The sequence below is a fragment of the Lacerta agilis genome, chromosome 10, assembly GCF_009819535.1.
Source record: "Lacerta agilis isolate rLacAgi1 chromosome 10, rLacAgi1.pri, whole genome shotgun sequence".
Taxonomy (NCBI): Eukaryota; Metazoa; Chordata; class Lepidosauria; order Squamata; family Lacertidae; genus Lacerta; species Lacerta agilis.
In genome coordinates, this window is record NC_046321.1 from 22,566,260 (window position 1) to 22,590,890 (window position 24,631).

The 24,631-nt window shown below is 42.0% G+C and overlaps 1 protein-coding gene across 1 annotated transcript in view; it reads left to right on the forward strand.

The window, feature by feature from the left end:
• STAB2 (stabilin 2) overlaps positions 1–24,631 on the forward strand; it is an 82,844-nt gene that overhangs the window by 4,239 nt on the left and 53,974 nt on the right. Inside the window, exons 4-25 of the mRNA XM_033161812.1 lie at positions 1,756–1,841; positions 3,321–3,390; positions 5,192–5,287; positions 6,213–6,338; positions 7,174–7,370; positions 8,505–8,638; positions 9,874–10,007; positions 11,025–11,107; positions 12,188–12,337; positions 14,053–14,196; positions 14,580–14,642; positions 14,758–14,877; positions 16,163–16,216; positions 16,726–16,806; positions 17,901–18,053; positions 18,434–18,496; positions 18,699–18,782; positions 19,272–19,358; positions 20,501–20,612; positions 21,885–22,065; positions 23,415–23,508; positions 23,891–24,049. Of these exons, the coding sequence (XP_033017703.1) occupies positions 1,756–1,841; positions 3,321–3,390; positions 5,192–5,287; positions 6,213–6,338; positions 7,174–7,370; positions 8,505–8,638; positions 9,874–10,007; positions 11,025–11,107; positions 12,188–12,337; positions 14,053–14,196; positions 14,580–14,642; positions 14,758–14,877; positions 16,163–16,216; positions 16,726–16,806; positions 17,901–18,053; positions 18,434–18,496; positions 18,699–18,782; positions 19,272–19,358; positions 20,501–20,612; positions 21,885–22,065; positions 23,415–23,508; positions 23,891–24,049 (2,471 nt within the window). The remainder of the gene's footprint in view (positions 1–1,755; positions 1,842–3,320; positions 3,391–5,191; positions 5,288–6,212; positions 6,339–7,173; positions 7,371–8,504; positions 8,639–9,873; positions 10,008–11,024; positions 11,108–12,187; positions 12,338–14,052; positions 14,197–14,579; positions 14,643–14,757; positions 14,878–16,162; positions 16,217–16,725; positions 16,807–17,900; positions 18,054–18,433; positions 18,497–18,698; positions 18,783–19,271; positions 19,359–20,500; positions 20,613–21,884; positions 22,066–23,414; positions 23,509–23,890; positions 24,050–24,631) is intronic.

A 24,631-nucleotide genomic window follows, 5' to 3' on the forward strand; every position in this document is an offset into this window, starting at 1 on the left:
TATCGGCATACATCTGCCTTCTCCAACCTGTAGTCCTCCAGATGTTCTTGGGCTGCAGTTCCCATCAGCCCCAGTCAGACTGGCTACTGGTCAGGTCCACATTCCTGTTGTTAGTGGTAGATGATAATAGCACTTTAATGGAACGTAAATAAAAAGAGGAAGTCCTTTTCTTGCCAAGGTCCAGCTGTAGAAAAAATAATGATAATAATGGTAGTTCTGTGAACTGATACAGAGGACTGGCTACCCCTCTGTTGTAGCTTCAAAACAGGAGGCAGCCAGGAAATGGAATAAAGTTGTCAGCAGTTTTCAGGTGACTGCTTCACGTGCACACACACTTCCTTCATTGAGAACAGTCCCAGTGCATGATGAGCCTAAGCACTTTTCTAGTTCTTGCTCTCAGAGTCTGAATGCCATTTGGTTAGCCTATTGCAGGCATAGGCAAACTCGGCCCTCCAGATGCTTTGGGACTACAACTCCCATCATCCCTAGCTAACAGGACCAGTGGTCAGGGATGATGGGAATTGTAGTCTCAAAACATCTGGATGTTTGGGGTTTGGGGATGCCTGGCCTATCGCTTCAGGCCAACCTGAAACATTTTGCTGTTTTAGGGAGATCATCACCTGCTATCCGATCCTTTTAACTACAGACACCAGGAGTTGAATCTGGTGCATTCTTCTTACAGAGTTCTTGGACTAATGTCAATGGTCTTCTGTAGCCCATTCTGCAGTATGGCACTCCATATTGTCTCTCCAGCAGCGAAAGGTTATTTATTACTATTGCATTATTTTTTTAATTTCCTGGATTGCTTCCCATGAGTCACCCCAAACCAGTGTACAATGACATATATAAAACACAGACACACATAAAAGTATTTTTTTATAAAAAAATATTTTAAAAATAGCAGCAGCACATACACAAAATCTGTTCAAAATCAGAGACAGGTACCAAGGGGAATAAAGATTTTAGAAGGCTTGTTGAAAGGTGACTATACTGTATTCAACAGGCACCCAAACGATGAAGAGATAAGCAGTGAGTAGGTGCCTCCACACTAAAGGCCCAATTCCGACAGTGTGGAGTAGACCTCCCAAGGGGATGATCTTCCAAGAGGCCATATTTTGGGTGTCCTGGTCCCAAGCACTGTACTAAAACCAGCCTCTTGAACTTCGCCCATTGGCTAATTGGCAAGCAATGCAATTCTTGCAGCAGCAGAGTAATATGATGGCAGTGAGCCACCCCAGTGAGCAGTCAAGCCACTGCATTTTGCATTAGCTTCAGATTCCAGATCAGTCTCAAGGGCAGCACTACATGGAGCGCATCACAGCAGTCCAATCTTCAGGTTTCTAGCACGGGTTATGAACTATTGTCCTTTTCCACCTTTTTGTGATTTCCTTTCCATTTTCACTTCTGGTGGCCCTCCAGATGTTGCCTGACTGCAGCTGCTATGATTCCTGACCACTGGCTATGGTGGATGGGAGTTGGAGTTGAACAACACCTGGAGGGACACAGGTTCTCCACCCCATATCTAGGGTGTGCAGCGGTGGTGATGGGGGTGGAGAATTAACCTTGACACTTGCTCTCCCTTTTTGCCAACTGGAAAAAAACACCTGTCTGGGTATAGTGTTTTATATGGTCAGCTGGCAAGCACAACTCCCGTACTGACCCAAAATGCCTATCTGAACAGATTTTAACAAGCTCACTGCTCTACTGTAAAACTCGTCACCATTAAACTGAGTTTTGTTGATGGCTTGTTTTCAGAATGTCCTGGTGGGGCGACATTGCCCTGTAATAACAAGGGGCGTTGTTTTCAAGGTGTTATCGGAAACGGGACCTGCACCTGCAAGGTATGTGCTTTTTGTTATTACAGCTGAGAAATGGCACAGAATTAATGACTACAGTGTGGCTTCTTAATAATTTTTAGGAAAACCCTGAGTTATGAACTCTGAAGTCTCTGTTTAAATCTCACTTCTGATGACTTCCAATCATCATGGGAAAAAGAGACTTTAAACGAAGTGCAGACCTGCAGACTGTCACATCTCTTCCTGCAGTCTATGACATTCAGTCAAGCTAAAGTTGTGATCTCTCAAAGACTGAGGGACATTGCTAGGCAAGAGGATATTGCCCTTGTGAAACCTGGGATGTTTTTGGGGATCAGATATTCCAGATTTCACCAGCCCCTTATCTGGCGGAAATCCACTATGTGGAATACTGCAGACTCCTCACAGCTGCTAGGTTAAATGTTCTGGATTCCGCGGTTATGTGGGGAAGATACAGGGGAGTTCCATATGCCCAGAGATCCTGTCCCTGTGCCCAGGGAGCGGCTGAGTCAACTGAAGATATCCTTTTGACCTGCCCATTTTATACAGATCTTAAACAAAAACTTATAGCTCCACTCCTAGGCCAATTTAGCCTAGTAGACAGAGAAAGACAAGTTTTGTATTTGTTGAATAATTTCACTGGTACCACAACTTTCTTGGTGGCCAAATTTCTTTTTTTGGCCCTTAAACGCCATAAGGTTAAAATCGACAGTATTGACATGGGTCTAAATGTATAATCTACTTCTCATTGTATGTTTTAGTGTTAAGCTCCTTGAGATGTTTAGACGTTTAAATCTTTGTATGGATAATGATTGTGTACTGACTGACGGTCGAATAAATTTTATTGATTGATTTAAAAAAAATCTCACTTCTGCCATATGCTTGCCCTGCCCAGTTACACTATGGTCACATTTGCACATCACAATAAACCACACAGCTGGGAGGTGGGTTAGGAAACAGCTGCTTTTGATTATTCAGAGCTTGCTATATCAGCTTGGACCCAGCTTGGAAAAGCAAAGAAGAAGAAGAAGAAGAAGAAGAAGAAGAAGAAGAAGAAGAAGAAGAAGAAGAAGAAGAAGGCTCTTAAGTAAACACACACACATATGAGAATGGTAGCAAACAAATGAGATGGTTCGCTTTATCAGTTTACCAGTGATTAATCTTAGCTGTGGTTTGTTTAAACAAGCCAGCTTCATCAGTTATAGAAGTTGGCTCGTTTGGTGCTAATCATAATTAACGTTCTCCACACTTTGTTGGACTGTGGTTAAGTAAAAGCAGGAGAACAAGGTTCTGAACATGTGGGAGGAGGAGGAGAAAGGGGGGAGAGTGCAAAGCTGGAGACTTGCTGTGCCTTGTTCCTGCATGTTCACATCACACTAAACCATAGTTTAGCATGGCTTGCAAACGCAGTCATAATTTAGTTATGTTATGAGTTTGCAGCCTGAGTCTTGTATCAGCTGTTATACTTTTGTAACCACCCTTATTTTTAAATGCTGCTTCTTGTAGAAAGGCTTTGGTGGAACCGCCTGTGAAAAATGTGCAGAAGACAATCTCTATGGACCTAATTGTACCTCAGGTATGTCTAGTTTGGGTAGGGTGTTAGGCTCCTTTAAAAATAGAATGTACAATTTTTCATGAAAGTTCCATTACCACACAATAGGTTGCAGAGATAATGTCCTGTTTTGGCATTAGGAAAATGTAATCCTTCACTCAAAGCAAATGTTTTGTTCCTATCAAAGTATGCTTCTTAAATGCCACTGGCAAATCCTCTGTGCTATCCAAAGGGTTTATCTTGGTATGTAAGGCAGGCCACCATGCTGTTCCTGGGTTGTTGTTTTTTGCAAGAAGATATACCTGAGAAATATATCTATGCAACCAGATTATCCCCAAATTCATGTTCATCTGCAGGTACATGTGTGAAATTGCAGTCATGTAGCCATGTTATTCCCCATGTTCCCAGGTTTTTTATTTGTGTCACCAAGCAGTTGCCATGCTTAAAGCAGTTGCATGTGATTATAGATTCTCTCTGCACAATTAGATTGTTCAAATTACTATTTTGTGCAGCAAAATTGTTATCGTGGAGCAGCCAGGATCTTCCTTGTTGAGTGAGGATGAAGATGTTGTTACTTGGTTAATGTTGTAACCAGCCCTGGGACCCTTCTTAAGAACAAGAATGGAAAATAATTCTCAGGCACTAACCACTCTATGCAGAAACAATAAATTGCAGGTGTCTGCACTCCGTCACCCCACCTAACCCCACTGCCAATGCCCCCTAAGCCTTTGTGCAACTCTGCGGAAGCCCAAACTCCATCTTCCTTCTGTGAGAGATTGCAACACTTCAATAATTAGCATCCAGGGAGTTTTTACTGAACTTTGAGTGAGGGATTTTAAGCTGGTTCTCCTCAATTCCAGCCCAGTGCTTTATCCCCTATTGCACACTGGCTCGCTACTGGCTACCTGGAGAGGCCAAGGAGTGTACTGTACCTGACACCTTCTGCATGCAAAGCATGTGCTCGACCACTGAGGTGCAGCTCCATCTAACCAAACGAGAAGGTTTTGCAGGAATTGAGCTACTGCAGTCTTGTACACTAGCCTTTTCTCAGACAGGAATGTTTCCTGTAGATAGCTTCTGTTGTAAGTATAGAGGGAAACTGCAGCAATCAGGATATAGGTTAGTAGGTGCTGACATGCTGAGAATGTATTGAAGACATTTCCTATGGATATTTCCTATGCAGCACAGCTGAGTTGTTCTGCAAGGCACTTCTAACTAGAAAACAAGTATATGGAACACACTGAAGGTCAGGGGACGAAATGAAATGGGGGAGGGGGATCCACTTTTGCCCAGAGGTCTTGGACAAATGGCTATCTCTTAATTCTTCAATGTCTTCACCTGTGTAAAAGTAACCTACCTCCCAGAGTTGCTCTGAGGATAAATTATATAAGCATTCTGGGAAAGCAATGATGTCAAAATTATTCATAACAATGATCTAGGAGTGTTGCTGACACCGCTGAAAAGTATATAATGAACAGTAGAACGTTCAGGATATGCCTTTGTGCTCCTTTCTGGCAGCCTCTGCTTCCTGCCATGGGGCGTGAAGGTTTCTAGGGACATTGCCAAAGAATTTTAACAATGGGCAAGCAGTTGCGTATTTAACCACTATCTGGACAATGGCGGGCCTTCACACAACCTGTGTACCATGAGCAAATCATAGTGAGGCTGAGGTGGGAAGTAGCGAGCCGTATTCTGTGGTCATGCAAATTGGGTCCTCCACACGGAGCCCCATGATCCTATTAACTTTTGCGTTTAAATATCTGTAGTCCTAACTGTGTAGCTAAAATGTTGCTGGCTGCTCTAAAGACTTCATTCCTGCTCCTAGTATGCAGCTGCATTCACGGAATATGCAACAGTGGGATAACTGGAGATGGAAAATGCACGTGTTTGTCTGGATACAAAGGTCCTAGCTGTGACCAACGTAAGTGACACACTTCTGTTCCTGAGCATATGAGATGTGCATACGTAGATGGCAGTCTAATTACGGCAGCGGGGGTGGCCCAAATTAATGAACAGTTCGATTTGTATAGCATCAGGCTTCGGGGAATCGGATCCCTCCCCCAGTGGGCAGCCAAGAAGTACACATAGATAACAAGAAGAGTTCTTACCAAGTCTTGTAATGAATATTCACAGAGAGAGGCTTTGAAAAGTGCCTCTCCGTTCCAATAATGGTGTTGCTCCAAGTAAAGTCCCACCCCCTCCATCTCTCCTATCATACACCATCCCTGTGTTGGCTGTCCTTTCTGCCTCTGAGCCTTCTGTTCTCCTACTCCCTGGGGGGGGGGTGGGTCTGGTATGCTTTCCAAAGACACTGAGTCTTCCAGCTGTCTCTCTCCTGGTGCTTCTTCTTCCTCCTGCTCCTCTCCCTATATTTCCCAGCTTCTCCCCTCTGTAGCCGCTGAACTGTTACCTTCTGCAAACCACTGTTCTAAATCTATACTGTCTCCCTCTTCTCTGGGAAGTGCAGGAGGAAGAGGGGCGGCCCCCACCATTCCTCCTCAGTCTAGCCCCTGACATATAGTGGCATCGACTGGTAAGCCATCCAAAGGATCAGATTACAACAAGTGCATCATGAGCTTTTGTGGCAAGTGGGCTGTGCTTCTCGAAGGTCTGTACATGCCAGCAGTTTTTTGCCACTAGTGCCACTAGTATGACAATTTTAGCAGCAGCATATGGCAGGTGAGAAAGTTACGGAGTAGGTAGAGATGTTACACAGGGCAGAGCGCACTATATCAGTTGTGCGTTGTCTCGCTTCCTGGCTTTTGCCACAGCGTAATTAACACTTCTGTATATAACTTGAGAAGATGTTTGGACCCATATAATTAACGGGCCTCTTTCTGTCCTAGCAATCCCTGAATGCCAAGCCTTGCGCTGCCCAGAAAACTCCAGGTGCTCCGTCTCTAGTCCAGATGAAAGCCAAATGGAATGCAAATGCCTTCCCAACTATGAAGGAGAGGGCAAACAGTGTGAACGTAAGTAACTGAGCAGGTTTGAAACATGGCAAACGCAGGCAGGTGAGGTCATTTTAATTTCGGCGCATATGAAGCTGCGTTTTCATACATTTTAGTAATGCATGTTGTTTCATGGCGTTGGTGAATCAGCCAACTCCTGCGTAATTTTAAGAGGAAAGAGAATGAATATGGATGACGGCCAGTTACCAAATGATAACTCCTTGTGTTGTGAGTGTAGCCTGCAGTGGCTGATGGGGAGGTGTATCATCCAGTTTGTCTTGTCAGACAATCAAGGGGGGAAAGAGAAACTTCTTTCCCCCCTTACTGGTAATGGTTAAGAGAGAGTGGTAGAGTATGGTGCATCTCAGTCAAAACTGAGTAAGTAATTGGGTATTGACTGCTTACATCACTTGGGGCAGGCTTCCTCAAACTCGGCCCTCCAGATGTTTTGAGACTACAATTCCCATCATCCCTGACCACTGGTCCTGCTAGCTAGGGATCGTGGGATTTGTAGGCCAAAAACCTTTGGAGGGCCGAGTTTGAGGAAGCCTGACTTTGGGTTTCTAGCCAGTCAGCAACAGTGCTGAATGAGATGGCTCCGTGGCCAACCTCTGTTGTTCTGTGGCAAGGGGGGAGCCTTTGCTCTCCACCCTCAATTGCCCCCCACCCAAAACTGAGATCATCCATCCTTTTTGGTAGGTCATTGCCGGTATCTTCCAATCAAGTGGCAAAGAAACTCCTATCGTTCACTTCCTTTCCAGGTCTTTTGTTGAGGGGGGGAAATGAAAACAATCCGTGTTTGTTTCTTATTCATTTCTGGTCTTTATTTACTTCACTGTTTCCCCCACCCACCAAGCCATCAACCCATGCTCAAAGCAGGTTTGTGATCCTCATGCCGATTGCCTCTACCTTGGACCCAATCGTCACAGATGTACATGCCAATATGGTTACACGGGAGATGGTGAAGTTTGCATACCAATAGATCCTTGCCAGACAAACTTTGGGGATTGCCCTACCAAGTCTACTATCTGCAAATATGATGGCCCTGGAAAGGTAAGTGCAACTCTGAAATAAATGTTGACCAAATTGTAGGGGAAAGGGTTAAGTATAGACACACTTCACTGAGCTGGTTCTCAAAATACTGGTAGTCTCTTATGGCTGCTTTTCATTTTTTATAAATGTGATTTCTCTCCACTGAGGTTCCGTTCTACCACTACAGTATTCTACCACCTCATGCCCACATCATTCTGCTTTATTTATTCCATATATTTATATACTGCTTATAAGACAGTCTCTAGGCGGTTTACAGAATAATTCAATATGTGTACATATATACTGATGAAAATGAAAAACTGCAATGAAATATAAAACAATAAGATCCCAGAAAAATGGCAAACATAGCAGCACATTATGAAAAGACTTTAAGCACCATGAAAGGACTTTAAGCATTCTGTTTCAGTCTCCCTCTCGCAAAGACTTATTTCCACAAAATTTTCATAGGGTCAGGTTTTTTGACTGGACCACAACCTTCACAGTTCATTGCAGCAATGCCATTTAGGTTTTGCACACATAACATTTTACTCTCAAATCAATGGAGAACAAGTACTTGTTTTTCCTATGTAGTCTAAATATATTGTATAATTTTTTTGCCCCTGAAAAGTGCATCTTGAGAAACTCGTTTAACCCAAAATCATTGTGATATTGCCTGAAATTGGCACTGGTGTTGGCGCTGCTTCTCTGGCAGCAGCAGCAAGTAGGGTGCTGGCAGGAAAGGCAAGGTGCAAGTTCACATTTTGCCTCAGGTGTCGAAATTGGATGCACTGCCCCTGTGAAGCTGAGTCCTCAGAATCTGGTGGTAACAGTAACTTCCATCAGTTCAGGTCAGCGGAGAGGCTGCAGGTTCCAGGGCAGGGGCCTGTTCTTCAGAAGTACTGAGGAGCAAGAATGAATCCTCCTTGGAATAGTTGCTGCCTGAGAACTTTTCTCCAAAGCCTCCCAGTCCAGACAGTGAGAAGCTTGCCGTTTGCAATTCAATACGGGCAGCACCATGGATGTAGGAGAGGAAATAGCAACAAAGAACAAAAGAGGAGGGATGGGAAAGGCAGTGGTAACAAGAGAGATAATGAAAAAGAAATGCTTTTTAAAAAGAAAAGACTGGTAAAACATTCTTTGTTTCTCCCAATTTAGTCCCACTGCGAATGCAAAGAACATTTCAGAAAGTTCGTACCTGGTCTTGGGTGCAGTATAACGGATATCTGTGCAACTCGCAACCCCTGCCATAAATATGCTGAATGCACAATGGCTGCACCAGGACAAACTCAGTAAGTCGTTTATCTTCTGGTGTCTTCCTGAGATACATCTGCTGTTCTCTCATTGGGCTGTTTATCAAGATTGAAACTGCAAAAGTGAGGTTTTATGCAAAAATAAATTCCAGGTGGAATGGATGGGAGAGCAAGATGTTTATACCCTTCGTGTGGCAAAGTGTTCTGTGTCTGCATTTCCCCTGTATTATTTACATACCAAACAACAATCTAGCCAAAGCTCGGTATTTATTTTTATTAGTAGTAGTAGTAGCAGTAGTAGCACATTACTTGGATTGTCCTACCTCTTAGCAGGGCTGTCACCTGCTCAGGGCAGACACTGATCTGATCCTGATACGTTAGTTGGTAAACCACCTTTAAGTTCCTTGTTCATTCCATATACTATGGTTAACAGAGCTAGAAATGTTACATGCAAACTGACTCACTGCTTTTTGGTGTTGATGTGCCTTTTATTTCAAAGACTGTTGAGACCCATCTGTTGAACCGCATTGTGTGTCTGCTGCTTTGTGTTGCCAGATTCAACTTAGAATGATTTTCTGTGCCTTTTAGACTTTCTGAAGCAGGTAGATTGCTGACAAGAGTTTCTCTTCCAATGAAAGTCTCGTGCTGCATGACAAAAGACCTTTGAAACCGAAGAGAGGAGCAAAACCAGTTTGTGATTGCGTACGCACCATACATTTAAAGCACATTACTTCACCCACAGAATTCTGGGAACTATTGTTTAGCTCTCATAGACCTACAACTTCCAGCATCCATAACAAACTACAGTTCCCAGAATTATTTGGGGGAAGTCATTTGCTTTCAATATGCTTTACATGTATGGTGCATATGCAACCTGTGATGTTTTATGGGTCTGTTAGAAAAATCAGCAACCCCCCTGTGTTTGCACAATCCATTACACTGGCCCCAAACAGCTCTTTTTGCATCAGGACCTATGTAAACAATAATAATAATTCAGTATGATATTGTTTAGTTAAAAACACTGTTACTCATAACAAAACAAAAAATAAAGAAATTCCTTCCAGTAGCACCTTAGAGACCAACTAAGTTTGTTCTTGGTATGAGCTTTCATGTGCACAAACTTAGTTGGTCTCTAAGGTGCCACTGGAAGGAATTTCTTTATTTTTTATTTTGTTTGGACTATGGCAGACCAACACAGCTACCTACCTGTAACTGTTAGTCATGTTTGTTTCTTCTTCTGCTAAACGGCAATACCTGTTGCTTCTTTTGCTCAGATGTACATGCCGAAAGGGTTATGAAGGTGATGGATATATTTGCCACGGAAACATCATGGACCAGATTAGAGACATGAACACCAAACCTGGAGGGCAGTGGCAAGGAAAACTAATATCTGCTATAGAACTCTTTGGTATGTAGATACATTCAACCAAGAAGGTTGGATTTCAAAACTTAGCTAGTAGGGGTGTGTTGCAACTGTCCGAAGACTCACAAATGAGAAATATTTGAGACCCAGATAGGCTCAAGTGATCTTGAAGAGTTCTCCCTAGCTATTCCCTCCTGGTCTTTTGAAAGAACACCAGTTCTAAATCAAGATACATGTGATACAAGGATCTTATCCTTATATTTGTCTCCAGATCCATAAAATTGGGGTGGATCCTTCAACACCCATCTACTCTGTGGGCCTATCCATCAGCCCCTCAACCTATGAAATCCAGAGATACAACCACACCATCTATTTAAAGCACACCCAGTGCACATTTAAAACATATTACTTCTCCCAAAGAGTCCTGAGAATTGTAGTTTCCCTCCCCATGCCAGGGAATGCAAGACATACATACATTCTACCACTGAGTAGCTGAACAGAAAGTACCTGAATGGGATGCTTAGAGTTTGCATCATCATGCCACTGCTGGGAAGTACATGCATTATCTTAGCATAAAGGACTGTTAACTTCACACACACACACACACACACACACACACGGAATGGGAGGAAGAAGATTGTAAACTTGTGGAGGAAACAGGATGGATAAGGACAGTAGAGGAAACTGCTGATGGGAGATAGCAAGGAATCCATCCCCTATAATTACCTGTTGTGTTTACACAGTCTCCAAAGCTGTAGTATCAGCTCCTCCAAAATTCAGATGGTCAAAAATGAACATTTTAACTGTTTCAGAATAAACACAATTAGCTCTTTGGAGGCCCATGAGCAAATTTTGCCTCAGGTGGCAAAACAGGATGAGCCGACCCTGGCTATAGGTCTCTGTTTTTTTAATGTTAATAATTGGTTGTACTCTTCTGATGCATTACTTAAAGTTGTCTCTGTTTATTCTGTGCAATTTTTTAAAATTCATAAAAAATACTTACACAGCATTCGTTTTACAGTATTCATTCTTTTGTTCCATTTTTTTTATGTCCCTCTTAAGAAAATGCCTATGAATGGCCACTAAATACTTTGGGACCATTTACAGTTCTTGTTCCAACAAACAAGGGATTCAAAGGAGTAAACGTAAGTGCCATGCTCAAAAATTGCATATTTTAAAAATGATAAATATTTGTTTAGTTATACAGCACCTTTCATCAGCCTCAGCCACTGTTGCCATGTCAGCTGGACTTGATGGAAGGTGTAATCCAAAATGCCTGGAGGGCACCAGGTTGGTGAATAAATGATATGGCATAATATTTTAAGTTCTGTGCATATCCACAATAAAATACAATTTGTTCTTGGCCCTATTGGGTAGCAATTATATGCAGCCTTATACTTATTCACTGTGTTACTTAATAGTTGTAGTCAAGCCAAAGGGTTGTGCTCAACTTAGTTATATTTGGAATAGGCCTGCTGAAATTAATGTACCTAAATTAGTCATGTCCTTTAATTTTCATGGGTCTTCTCTGAGTATGATTAATATTATGGCTGCAATCCAAAATCTGTTGCTCAGCTTGCATATCCTTTTGGGTGAAGCACATCGTTTTGTGGTTGGGCAGCACAATTTTCTAGCTAGCTTGAACTATAGTTCTTGTTATTGTGGTCTGTATTATACTCACCGAATGGTTAGTGCCAATGACATCCCTGCTAACCTGTCAGCTTTGTTCATTTAACATTCTGAAAGCTTTTAGATTTTATTTTTTTACTACTGTAGAACAGAATGCTTTTCTGTTTTGTACAAAAACCGAGGAATAGAAGAATGCTTCCTTGGGCCTCTGTCATTAGGAAAAAGATATTACCTTTTAATTTTTTTCTGTTTTCACTGCTTTGGGCCCAGACTAAGACTGCAAGCCTAATCATTCAATGGGGCTTACTCCCAGGCAAGCTATGATTGCAGCCTAAATTCATTACTTTTGGTCCTGTTGAAATCAGTAGGACTTGGAAATCCTGTCAACATGACTAACTTTTCACACTGATTTCAATTGGCCTATGTGTTACTAACCCCATAGTTTGGTCTCTCCAACACTTGGAAAACACATGTTCTCTAGATGCAGTCTTTTACCTCCCTTTCAATTTTTTAGGGTGTCTTTCCCACATTATTGAGAATTCTTTGTATTAGAAGCCTATATAATATCATTTCCCTTCATTTTGCTAATCTTCCAGATTAAAGACATTCTTTCTAATAAAGAGAGTGCCCAGTATTTTGTGAAGCTCCACATACTTGCTGGTCAGCTGGATCTGAATGGGTTGAATAGTACAAGTACAGTTTATACTCTCACTGGAAAACCAGGGGTCATATTAAATGATGAAAAGGTAAGGCATGGTTTTCCCTTTATTACCGCTATTTCACTAGCAAGTGCAAAATTGACATTGGGTTTGTTTGGCAGAGTTTTAACTGTTTTGTGTGCGACCTACTTTGGCTCATTGCTGTTGTTTTTTAAAAATTGTGCTTTAATCTTTTATTTTAGTTTCACTGTGTTCTTACTAGAAGATACTTTGTGAACATTGCAGTGGAAAACAGGATCTACAACTGATACATATAAATTTTATACCCCGTTTTTCTGCTACTATTGCCCCCAAAATGGTTTGCAGCAAGCCCTTAATACAGCAACAGCAAAACCAGTATCGAATGCAAATAAAAATCCATTTAAAAGGGTGAAACAACAGATTTAGAATACAGCAATGTTTTATAAGACAGTTAAAGCTAGTTATTCAGCTCCCAGAGGTGCTAGCTTTTCTGCATTAATACATGGCCTATCAAAAAGAGGTTTCTTGTATTATTATTATTATTTATTTCATTTCTATACCACCCCATACCCGAAGGTCTCAGGGCAGTTCTTTTGCTCATTGTGTAAGTTTATTAAATGTTCTCAAAGGTCTGGGTGTTGTTGGGGTTTTTTTAAGGATCAAAAAGAGAGGGCATACCACGCCAACCCCGACCTCTCTCACTACCAAAGGAGCACAAGCGAACAACAGAGAACCTGCACAGACAACGCTGATACCAAACCCTACACATATTAAGTAAAACAGAAACATCACCACCCTACCCCACCCATCTCCCCATCCCACCCACCTCTCTCCCCCTTCTCTCCCTAATGTCTCAACAACAACAACCGACTTGTAAAAAGGTTATATGGAAAAATACGAGAGAGACATTGCATTACCTATGCAAATCAAGAAAATCTTTAATAAAAGAATTTTTTTAAGAAAAAAGAGGGCATAGAACCATGGCAACAATCCAAAGTCATGTCATGTTGAACTGATGCTATAACACAGTATGAGGCAAATGCAGGGTAGGTTTCAGGTATAATATAGGAAGCTGCCTTATACCAAGTCAGACCAATGGTCTAGCTAGCTCAGTATTGTCTACCCCAACCGACAGTAGCCTCTCCAGTGTTTCAGAAGTTTTACATGCAAAGCAGATGCTCTACTGCTGAGCCACAGTCCTTGCCATAAAGGGGCCTTGGGCAAAGTGTCCTCTGGTGGGCTTTCCTGGCTGCAGTGACAGTGACGCATGCAGTGCTGGGGAGCTGAGTCCATCTGCCCTTCTAATTTCTCACAATTTCTAGTCCACTGGCAGCTGCCCAAGGATGTCTAGTGCTGACACCAGCCCTGCACAAATACAGTAGTCCAAAGTCATCTGAAGCCCAGTTCCTATGGGTCGTACAACTAGTATATTGACTGTACCTCTTCTTGAACACTGTGTGCTTGGACCTGGTAAGCCAATGTGGTGCTCTCCTGATGTTGGCAGACTACAGCTTCCATCATTGTTGACCACCGGCCATATTGGCTGGGGCTGATGGGGCTTGCAGTCCACCAGCATGTTGGCTACCCTATTCTAGATTTTATGTCAGATGCCTGCCTGATGTCGAATGAGATTTGAGTGCTGAATATCATACAATTTATACAGCAGCTCATGTTTTTTTATTACTACTACTACTACTACTACTACTACTACTACTATTACATAAACAGTGTGTGCATTGTTAGATAAAATAATCCTATATTTATTTCCTGGGCCTTTCTAGGACAATCTACTTAGAATAAGATTACAGGGAGGGAAGAAGAAAGTGAAAATCTTACAAGCAGATATTGTCGCTTCCAATGGAATTGTGCACATTGTTGATAGAGCCCTGGACAATACGGAACCGAGTTTTGAAAGTGATGAAGAGGTGAGGTCAAATACAGGCACTTATAAGAGTTTAGAACCATGATTTTACATGTGAGTTTAAACATTTCTTGCGACAGTTGCCTACCGTGCAATAAAGCTGGAGAATAATGGTAGTATTTATATAGTACTTTAAATGCTCTGAGAGATTTTTTTTCATGCATAAAACTTTGAAACAACCCTATAAAACTAGGCCTCTGGTGAGGTCAGACTGAAGGGTTTCTTGTCCAGCTTGAACTTTTTGGTGCCAACATCCACCACTAGCCTTGCAAAGGTCTCCACGTTTCTTTTAATACAAATAATAATTTGTATTATATACAATAATAATTGATACACTCAATTACCGTTGGTATTCAAAGTAGGATGAATCTTTTTCTGTCTTCTTAGAGATCTATAATGGCATTGCTTCAGGGCAAAGTGAGATACAGCAGATTTAGATCCATACTAGAGGTAATACTTAAACAAATCCTCCCCATCCCACAAATTTACAGATTTTCTTTTTGCAAAAAAAAAAAAAAAATGCATATAAACTGCTGTTCCCTTCTGCTCACTCTTTCTAAATTAGAACAGCATTGTGGGACCAATGTTAGATATACACCCAGGACCTAATACAATTTTCATTCCAACCAACGATGCTTGGAAGAGCTTGGAAGATGGAGAACTGGACTACCTGTTGTCAAGTAAGGTATAAGTCTTTAAATAACACATATGGGCATTCGTTCTTGTGTAGTAACAGTATCCAGTAGGACACAACCAATGGTCAGCTTGAATATAGAAAATGTATACATCCCCCACCCAGAATGACGCACAGCATTACTGGCTATTTGCATGCCATTGTTCATTCAGCTGCTGGATCTTTCCTTACCACTAGCATAACTTGTCTGCCACAAGTTGATTTAATCAGGAAAAGGATAGCCAATGTGGTACTCTCCAGATGTTGTTGGACACCAACTCACAGCAGCTCCAGATTGCATAGTAAGGGGTGGTGGGAACTGGTGGGAAGTTCAACAACTTATGGGGGGGGTGCCACAATAGCTGTATAGAACACCTTATATTTAGTTGTAATAACTACATCTGTAAGGATGTGACTAGGACTCAAGAGGCCATGAAAAACCTATTGAATATCTTGATTAAAAGCAAACATCCAGGTTGTCTTAATAAAAGCTAATTTTCAGAAGAATCCTAAGCATATTTACTTAGAGGGATATTTACTCTCTGGTCAGTTGCTTTTTTTTGCCACAAAATATCAGACAAAAATGTACTTTTTTCTCCTTTTTTTCATAATTACCCTTTTACTTATTTGAATGGTCTTGGCCTAATATACTTACTGGTTTGGATTTCTGTGGTGGATCCCATGCCAGGCTTTGTGGGGTCACCAGGCAAGTGTACCTACCCCAGCACCAAACCGGTGGTGGGCTTTGGGCTCTCAAATTTCAGTGGCACCCTGTGTGACGTTAAAATTTGGTGCCCTCCTCGACCTCTTGGGCTCCGTTTTTTAATATTGTTTCGGCTCCCCCTGCAGCCTTGTGCGACCTTAAGGGTCACACCACCCTAAAGCCGCCTCTGACCAAACTGAGCCAGTGAAGAGTGGCTGCTCTTTCTCTTCTCTGGAAGCTGCGGCGCCTCCACTGGGGTCAGAGGGGGGGAGAGCAAAGGAGCAAAGAAGCCCAGTGGCTTGAGAATGCCATTGTGCTTTGCATCTTCTCACAGCTCAAATTAGATTTCGCTTCTTTGGTCCGCATGAAAAAGAAAATCTTGCATGATGCCATGGGTGTAGCCAAGGGGGGCAGGGGACAGCTGCTCCCTCCCCTTCATCAAGTAAAACAATAGAAATACTTAACTAACTGACCAATCATGTTGCTTACCCCCCCCCCCTGCAACAAATGTCCTGACCCCACCAACAAAAGTCCTGGCTATGCCCATGCAGGATGCTTATTCAGATAAATGTGGCTCATTCTTTATTTGTACAGGGTTCACGAAAGCTTCGCGAGCTAGTTCAGTATCACATTGTTCCTCACACCCAGGTTAGTGCAATTGAAGTCTGTGCTAGATTTGATATTACCTTATTATAGTACACTTATTACTTCTCACTACTGAAATCTATGATGCCTCTCATAACTTACTGAAATCCCTATGCCCCAGTACCCACAAAAGAAGGGTGTGGGGGGTTGTTCTTTTAATGATTTGGAGCAGGGCTGGCCCACTCATGAGGCAAGGTGAGGTGACTGCCTCGGGTAGCAGAATCCACAGGGGTGGCAGATCCCGATGTAGATCTTTATTTCCCACCTAGTTCCTGGTGTAGAGCTTCACTCACCCCTTCTTCCTCATTGGGGAGGGGAGGCACCATTTTGTGGTTCACTTCAGGCACCAAAATGTCTTGTGCTAGTGAGTGCACCCCTTTAAGTGTCATTATACTTTCATGGACTCCTTTTTGAACACTATTCGCTAATTATTTTCTATTCAATTAAAAAAAAGACTCCTATTGTAATATTTGGCTTTGAAAAAATACCGAATTATTTATTCTTTCCTATAGCTGGAGGTAGCCAGCCTTATCTCAATAGGGCACATCAAGACTATGGCTCAACAGTTCATCTATTTTAACGTCACCAATAGTGTAAGTACAAGAAAGGCCAATTCTTATTTATTCATTTTGCTTTCCTGTTTAATCCAGTCAAATTTTATTTTCTGAATTCTGAAAGGTGTGGACTTTTAAACACACAGTTAACAACAGCTAACTCCTGCTTTCCAGAGTAAAGCCTCCAATTGTCAAATTTCACGCCTCCAACTGTCAAATCTCTACTGTCTTCCTCACTGACAACTAACTCCCAGCTGACTAAAACCTCAGAGTCTGCTGCCATTCAAACCAATAACAGAAGTAACCTCTCAAGTCACTTGCTGAATGATCTCTGCTGTTGTACTTCTAGCAACAAGACCTGTTCGCTCATCCTTTCACATTGCTTCTTCAGCTCACGAGTTGAACCCATTTGCCTGATTCTGTTGAAAATGGTTGTGTTTAAGAGGATGTGAGATGATATTAAAATTCTGTCTGTGGTGTTTGATGTCAGATGGTTTATTTACACATGCAATTAATCACTTGATAACTGCAGCCATCAAGTGTACAAGCCAAAACAGATTTTACAGTCTTTACATAAAACTGAAACATCAAAGAATATTGCTCTAGTATAGGTAATAGGGCCTTTTCTGTTGACCTTGCAATGCTATTAAACCAGAGGAGGAGTCTACTTGGCCGCTCGTTATCTGAACATGAAGTTGTATCCTTGGCCATAAATACATTGTTCTTTGGTGTGGCTTTGGCTAAGGAAACTCACTTTGTCTGCACATGAAATGCTCACTCAGAAGCACACTCTCTATAGACATACTGCAAGGATAATTAAATATATATGAAAAATAAATTCCCACTTAAAAAAAACGATTCTGGACTGGAGCACTGCCGAGTTCTGGCTCAGATTAAACCTTTACACAGATTTGCAAATTAAGCCTTTTTATTCTACTTATTCATGTAACTGCTTTGAAATACCAAGAAACTGTGTAGTTGGATTAAAAAAACAACAGCTGTAAGAGGTCCTGATTATGAAGAATGCAAACAAATACAGAAGCAGGGATGCAAGATATTGTCAAATAATACAATGAAAACATTTTTTAAGTACTGGCATCTAATTTCAAAATAAATAACTCTTATTTATGCAGGGACAAATCCTGGCGAATGGCAAACCTATAGAAGAAGCAGACATTACTGCAAAAAATGGCCGAATTTACACACTTTCTGGCGTTCTTATACCACCTTCCATAATCCCAATTCTGCCACACAGATGTGATGAAGAGAGAATTGAGATTAAGATGGTAAGGCTCTTCATAACAAAACAGTAAATGGCAGTATCCAATAACTGCTCTAGCAGAGCTAGTCAACAGATGTTGTTGCACTCCATCTCCCATCAGCCCCAGCCAGCATAACCAACGGAGAGGGATGATGGGAGTTATAGTCCAGCAATATATGGAGGGCACCATGTTGACTACCCCTGATTTATAGAATTCCTTTGCACCTAATTCCCAGTCCATGCCAGCCCAACAGAGGGAGCTAATTGGCCTACACATTCCTTTCTGCAAACAACAGGAGCCCTTTGTGATCATTAGAACTCGCATAAAAACCTAATTGTGCTTGACACTATGTATGTGAGGCAAAGCTGTACCTTCATAAACTATAATTGTTCGGTTTGTTTCAGGGTACCTGTGGAAAATGCCCAGCACTACACAGGAATAGTTGTCCAGAAAATTCAAAACCTGTTGTAAGTAAACTTATTATCTGTCCAATCACCAAATAAATTGATAAACGACAAGAGATATCCTTCTACATGCATTTCGGTAAAATGTATTAACAGCATTTGTGTTACAATAAAATCAAGCAGCATTGTTTGCTTTCCATAGAGCACAGTGTTGGTTATGAGTGGTTTGTTTTAATGTGTGGATTTTTTTTTTTTAATACTCAAGGCTTTCACAAGGAATCGATGCATTTACCACGAACAGACCTTTCTCAGATATGGGTGTGCTAAATACTGCAATGTAACCAAAAAGGTGAGAGATGCAAATTACATTTCTGTTGTTAAAAAGGTAAAGGTACCCCTGATTGTAAGGTCCAGTCGTGGACGACTCTGGGGTTGCGGCGCTCATCTCGCTCTATAGGCCGAGGGAGCTGGCATTTGTCCGCAGACAGCTTCCACGTCATGTGGCCAGCATGACTAAGCCATTTCTGGCGAACCAGAGCAGTGCATGAAAACGCTGTTTACCTTCCCGCCGGAGCGGTACCTATTTATCTACTTGCACTTTGACGTGCTTTCGAACTGCTAGGTGGGCAGGAGCTGGGACCGAGCAACGGGAGCTCACCCCATTGCGGGGATTCGAACCACTAACCTTCTGATAGGCTGAGTGATTTAGACCACAGCGCCACCCGCATCCCATTTCTGCTCCCCACCCCCACCCCCAATCTGCATGGGCCTGCTCTTAACAAATTTGTGTGCTGCTCCTTTTTCTTTTGTCATGAGGAAATGTTTGCTTATTTTGCAGGAGCCAAAGTGTTGCAAAGGATTCTTTGGCCCAGATTGCAATCAGTGCCCTGGTGGCTTTTCCAATCCCTGCTCAGGAAATGGACAGGTAAAAGAAACAAATATTTTCAGTGTCAATCGGTCTCCATTTCCTTTGCTGAAGTCTAGTAAATAGGCATATGAAACCTTTTGCTTTTGTTGAGATGCCATTTGACTTTGGCATTTTTCAGCATACCTGCTTGATTCATGACCGGGTCAGTTTTCCTGTAGGGCATGAGGTGTAATTTGCTGCCAAGGAGTATGGTGGAGTCTCCTTCTTTGGAGATCTTTAAGCAAAGGCTTGACAGCCATGTGTCAGGAATGCTTTGATGGTGTTTCCTGCTTGGCAGGGGGTTGGACTGGATGACCCTTGTGGTCTCTTCCAACTCTATGATTCTATGAAAAAAAATGTCCACACCTCCTTGAACACCAAAAGGAAAACTGAATGCGTAGTAGAGATGCTTCACCATCTGCATCATGCACCAAAGTAAATTTATATCACTTCATGTATCACAAGCCGAGGACTGTAAATAAGCTCACATTCTTAGCATCATAGAGTAGGCTATGTTGTGGACCCTGGACCACTGTTCAAAATGTCTAGCTTTTAAACCTCAGGTTAATGGGGTGAGAGGTTGGATCACCCAGTGAGAGCTAATGGGGCACTGCCCCACCAACCTCAGTCTGCCCCTAGTCAGACCCCATCTGTCTGATTCTTACTAACAAATAGTCAGAGGCATTGAAAGTAAAACATCAGGGATCATTCAGTTTGTAACTTAAGCAATAATTCTGTTAGTGGTATATTAAAAACCAAGTGGGAGATGGGTAGAGGTGTTGCTTACTAACCAGGAAGAATGGCATGATGTTTGCTGAGGTGGCAAGTATTCTGATTGGCTGTGTAATCCTGAGAGAGTTTCTCCTCTGTATGTTTGGTTGACTGTCTCCCTGCTATGTGCAAGGCATGAACTGAGAAATAAAAAGCATCTCTGTTCCTTTCTTCTCAAATGATACACTATTTTGTTTTGTTTTTATCAGTAAAGATTGCTTTTCTCTTTGGACTCCATCTGGGTGTTTAAGGTTGCTCTGGAAATGACAGAGGGAACTGGTGTCTTGTAGGAAGGTGTAAGACGCATTTTCCCAGCAGAAATACCATTCTGATATATTTACATGTGAATTTCAATGTATAATTTCAAGTATGTTTGTTCCACTTTGCAGTGTATGGATGGCATGAAAGGGAATGGAACTTGTGTTTGTGATAGGAAATTTGAAGGATCACATTGCCAGTTCTGTTCAAACCCAGACAAATTTGGACCACACTGTGACAAAAGTAAGCACCACAGTTTCTCTCTTCCCTGGATATTTTAAGCCTTAGTCAAATTTCATGGCAAAGAAAGCCTCTGACATGAAGACGAGCACTTCTCCTGAGTTCCATAAACTGTTGCCTGATGTGCTCCCTGTGCAGCTGAACTGGGAGGTCCTTAGTTCTTTGTGCCTAGGGGAAAGCATCAGTGAGAGTCCTGGCTCAGTTTCTATGGGTCTGGTGCTGTGGGATCTTGTTCAGTGGGCTCTTGCCTGCCAGCCTCTAGTTCACAGATAGGGATGAATGGATCAGTCATTTTCATTTCTCTCAGTTTCTCATTTTTCCAATCTTAGATTCAGTTGTCCATTAAAAAAAAGATTCTCATGACAGTTCATCAGCATTTTAGTGTGATTTTCTGCTGTTAAACAATTTTTTGTATGCAGTTTTCCCTAATGTACACATTTTTTGCAAACCAATTTTCCTTAATACAGTGGTACCTCAGGTTATGTACTTAATTAGTTCCGGGTCGCTGTACGTAACCCGAAAAGTACGTAACCTGAAAAATTCTTCTGCGCATGTGCAGACAGCAAAAACACTTCTGCGCATGCATGAATTGTGCGCGCTTCGGGTTGCGCTTCCGGGTTAGTGGAGTCTGTAACCCGAAAAGTACGCAACCCAAAGCGTACGTAACCCGAGGTACAACTGTATAATACATTTTTGTCTGCTATCTTCATTAATATATGCATTTCATGCACGCTTTAGTATGTGCATTTTTGTGCACATTACTTGGCTGGAAAACGGCATCACAAAGTTCAAAGAAGTGTGAGTTTTGAAGGACACCTGAGTTTCAGTTTGCATGTGGTTTTAGAAAGTGTGTATTTGTAGATTCACCTTTAAATGTTAACAATCTAATTTTTGCTCCATCACTGCCCACGATCACCAGCGTCAGAGCCAGGTCCAGGTACCCAGTCCAGCTTCTTAACTGATAACACAGTAGCCTCTGACTTGGTGTCCTGGTCACTCCTGGCATCTGGGGTTGTGACAATTACTGGTAGAATATTCTAACAGTCTCTTATAATTTGTATTTCATTGTTTATTGCTAAAAAAAGAGAAAGAAAAATGAAAAAATGAAAGAGCAGCAGAGATTTTATTTGCAACAAAAACACATATATTACCTTTTTTTAATGTGCACGATCTCTCTCTCTCGATCTCTCTCTCTCTCTCTCTCTCTCTCTCTATATATATATATATATATATATATTCCTCTCATTGACATTTATTTTCCCCATCCTTCCACAGAATGTCTGTGTGTTTATGGTAAGTGTGACAACCAAATAGACAGTGATGGGATCTGCCTTGCTGGTTCATGCAAAAGTGGATATGCTGGGAAATTATGTGACACACAGGTGTTTCCATGCGGGACTTTTCTTCAGTTCTGCCATGCACATGCCGATTGCCAGTTTACCAATGGTGCTATGAGGTAGGCCCATTATACTGATCATTTTTATACCACTTGGGGAACTACAGGTGAAACTCGAAAAATTAGAATATCATGGAAAGGTTCATTTCTTTCAGTAATTCAACTTAAAAGGTGAAACTAATATATGAGATAGACTCATGACATGCAAAGCGAGATATGTCAAGCCTTTGTTTGTTATAATTGTGATGATTATGGCATACAGCTGACGAGAACCCTAAATTAACAATTTCAACTTTGGGGTTTTCATCAGCTGCACGCCATAATCATCACAATTATAACAAACAAAGGCTTGACATATCTCGCTTTGCATGTAATGAGTCTATCTCATATATTAAACTCCAGTAGCTAATGAAAACAATTGCTTACATAAATGGACTTTTCCACAATATTCTAATTTTTCGAGTTTCACCTGTTTAAGGAGTATGTGTCGGCACACATCTCCCCACCTCTCATCCTCTGTGTGAGTGAATGTGGTGCATTCTGCATCCTCTTGACCTCAACTGTGCCAATTGTTTTGCCCATTCATTTTTATAAATGCTCCGAGTAAAACGAATTTGAATACCACCTGCCCCTTCCCAGTTGTGCTACTTAAGATTTTTAGCTGGAGAATCGAGCAAGGGCCGTCGTTGGTGACAGAGCATGTGTTTCACGCATACAGACAGGTCAGGATTAAACTGGAACCTGCAGTTAAAGAATCTTCGGCAGCAGTGGCAAAGCATTTGCCTTGCATGCAGAAGGTACCAGGTTCAATCCCTGGCATATCCAGTCTGCAACTTTAGAGATACCTGAAGAAGCATCTCCACCCCCATCATTCAGCCCAGACACTGATGTCCAGCTCCGAGGGCCTTCTGGTGGTTCCCTCCCTGCAAGAAGTGAGGTTACAGGGAGCCAGGCAGAGGGCCTTCTCAGTAGTGGCACCCACCCTGTGGAACGCCCTCCCATCAGATGTCAAGGAAATAAACAATTATCTGACTTTTAGAAGACATCTGAAGTCAACCTTGTTTAGGGAAGTTTTTAATGTTTGATGTTTTATCATGTTTTTAATATTCTGTTGGGAGCCACCCAGAGTGGCTGGGGAAACCCAACCATATGGACGGGGTATAAATAAATATTTGTTGTTGTTGTTGTTGTTGTTGTTGTTGTTGTTAGAGAGCCACTGCCTGTCAGTGTAGGCAAGATGGACCACTGCTCTGACTCGATATAAGGCAGCTTCCAGTGTTTCTAGGGTTAGGAAAGATCTCTGCCCGTGGTCATACAGATCTGCTGTCCGTTGTGATAGAAACATAATTTTGGCTTCGTTTTACAACTGTCATGACTATTAATTTCACGTGCTTTGACGCAAATTTTAGCTGCATTTGTAAGCCGGGATATGAAGGAGATGGAATAATTTGCAGCGAAGTCGATCCTTGTGCTAATTTAATTCCACACAGCTGCAATGCTAATGTAAGTACAAAATTCCTTGGCATATCTTGATAGACACATATTTAAATTCTGAGTTTAATTATCCAAATTAAGGACACCTCTGATAAGTAAATATCTTTCCCAGTTAAAATGGTTGGTCCATTGTTCCATTGGCCAAACACGTTTCATATTATGTTCTAAAAATAATTGTGCTAAATCGTAAGTGAAATGTTGATGAAGTCTTTGCATTTATCACTGCAGAAATAATTAGATTTAGGCCACAGAAATTGTGGGTGAAATATTCAGCTGTCCACATTGGTCTACATTACTAAAATAAGCATGCAGAATCTTCCCCTGACTCTGTCCTTCCCACATTACAATGCACAGGCTGTAACTCTGGTATGTCCTTTCCATATGCCTGCAGGCAGAATGTGTTAAGACTGGCCCTGGGACCCATGAGTGTGTGTGCCAGCCAGGATGGACAGGAAATGGCAAAGACTGTTCAGAAATCAACAATTGCCTGTTGCCAAATTTTGGGGGGTGTCATAGTAATGCTACTTGCCTATATATAGGTCCTGGTCAGGTGAGTTAAAACTGCCTCTTCCTTAACTTCTGCACTATACGAATCTTCTGTAATCTTTCTCTATGTGGTAGCAGCAGCAATGGCAGCCAATGAGCTCAATAGTTAATAAACTGGTTCTTGAGTTTTGTGATAATAATGCAATTCATTGACATGCAGTTATTAGCTCATTCATTAGCGCATATATTCAATGCCGTCCTGCCACTGTGGCCAGCGCTGCCGCCACCACCCCACCTGCCACTGCTGTCACCACTGCTGCCTCCACTACTCACTCTGCTGCTGCTGCCATGCCCCCTGCTACATCTGGTGCTGACGGAGAAGCAGTGACGCTATCGGCACCAGTTTCAGGCAAGATTGCACCAATTTGGAGGGAGATCTTGCACAGACCTCGCCCCAAATCGGGGCGAATGTTAGTGCCACTTCTCCAGCACTAGAGGAAGTGGTGGGGCAGGTGGGGCACCCGCAGGGTGCTGCCTATGGGGCTTCTGCTACCTAAGGCAGAGGCCTCACCCTGCCTAATGGCTAGGTTGGCCCTGATATTTTTATTACAGTGGAATCTTGGTTTTCAAATGTAATCCATTTTGG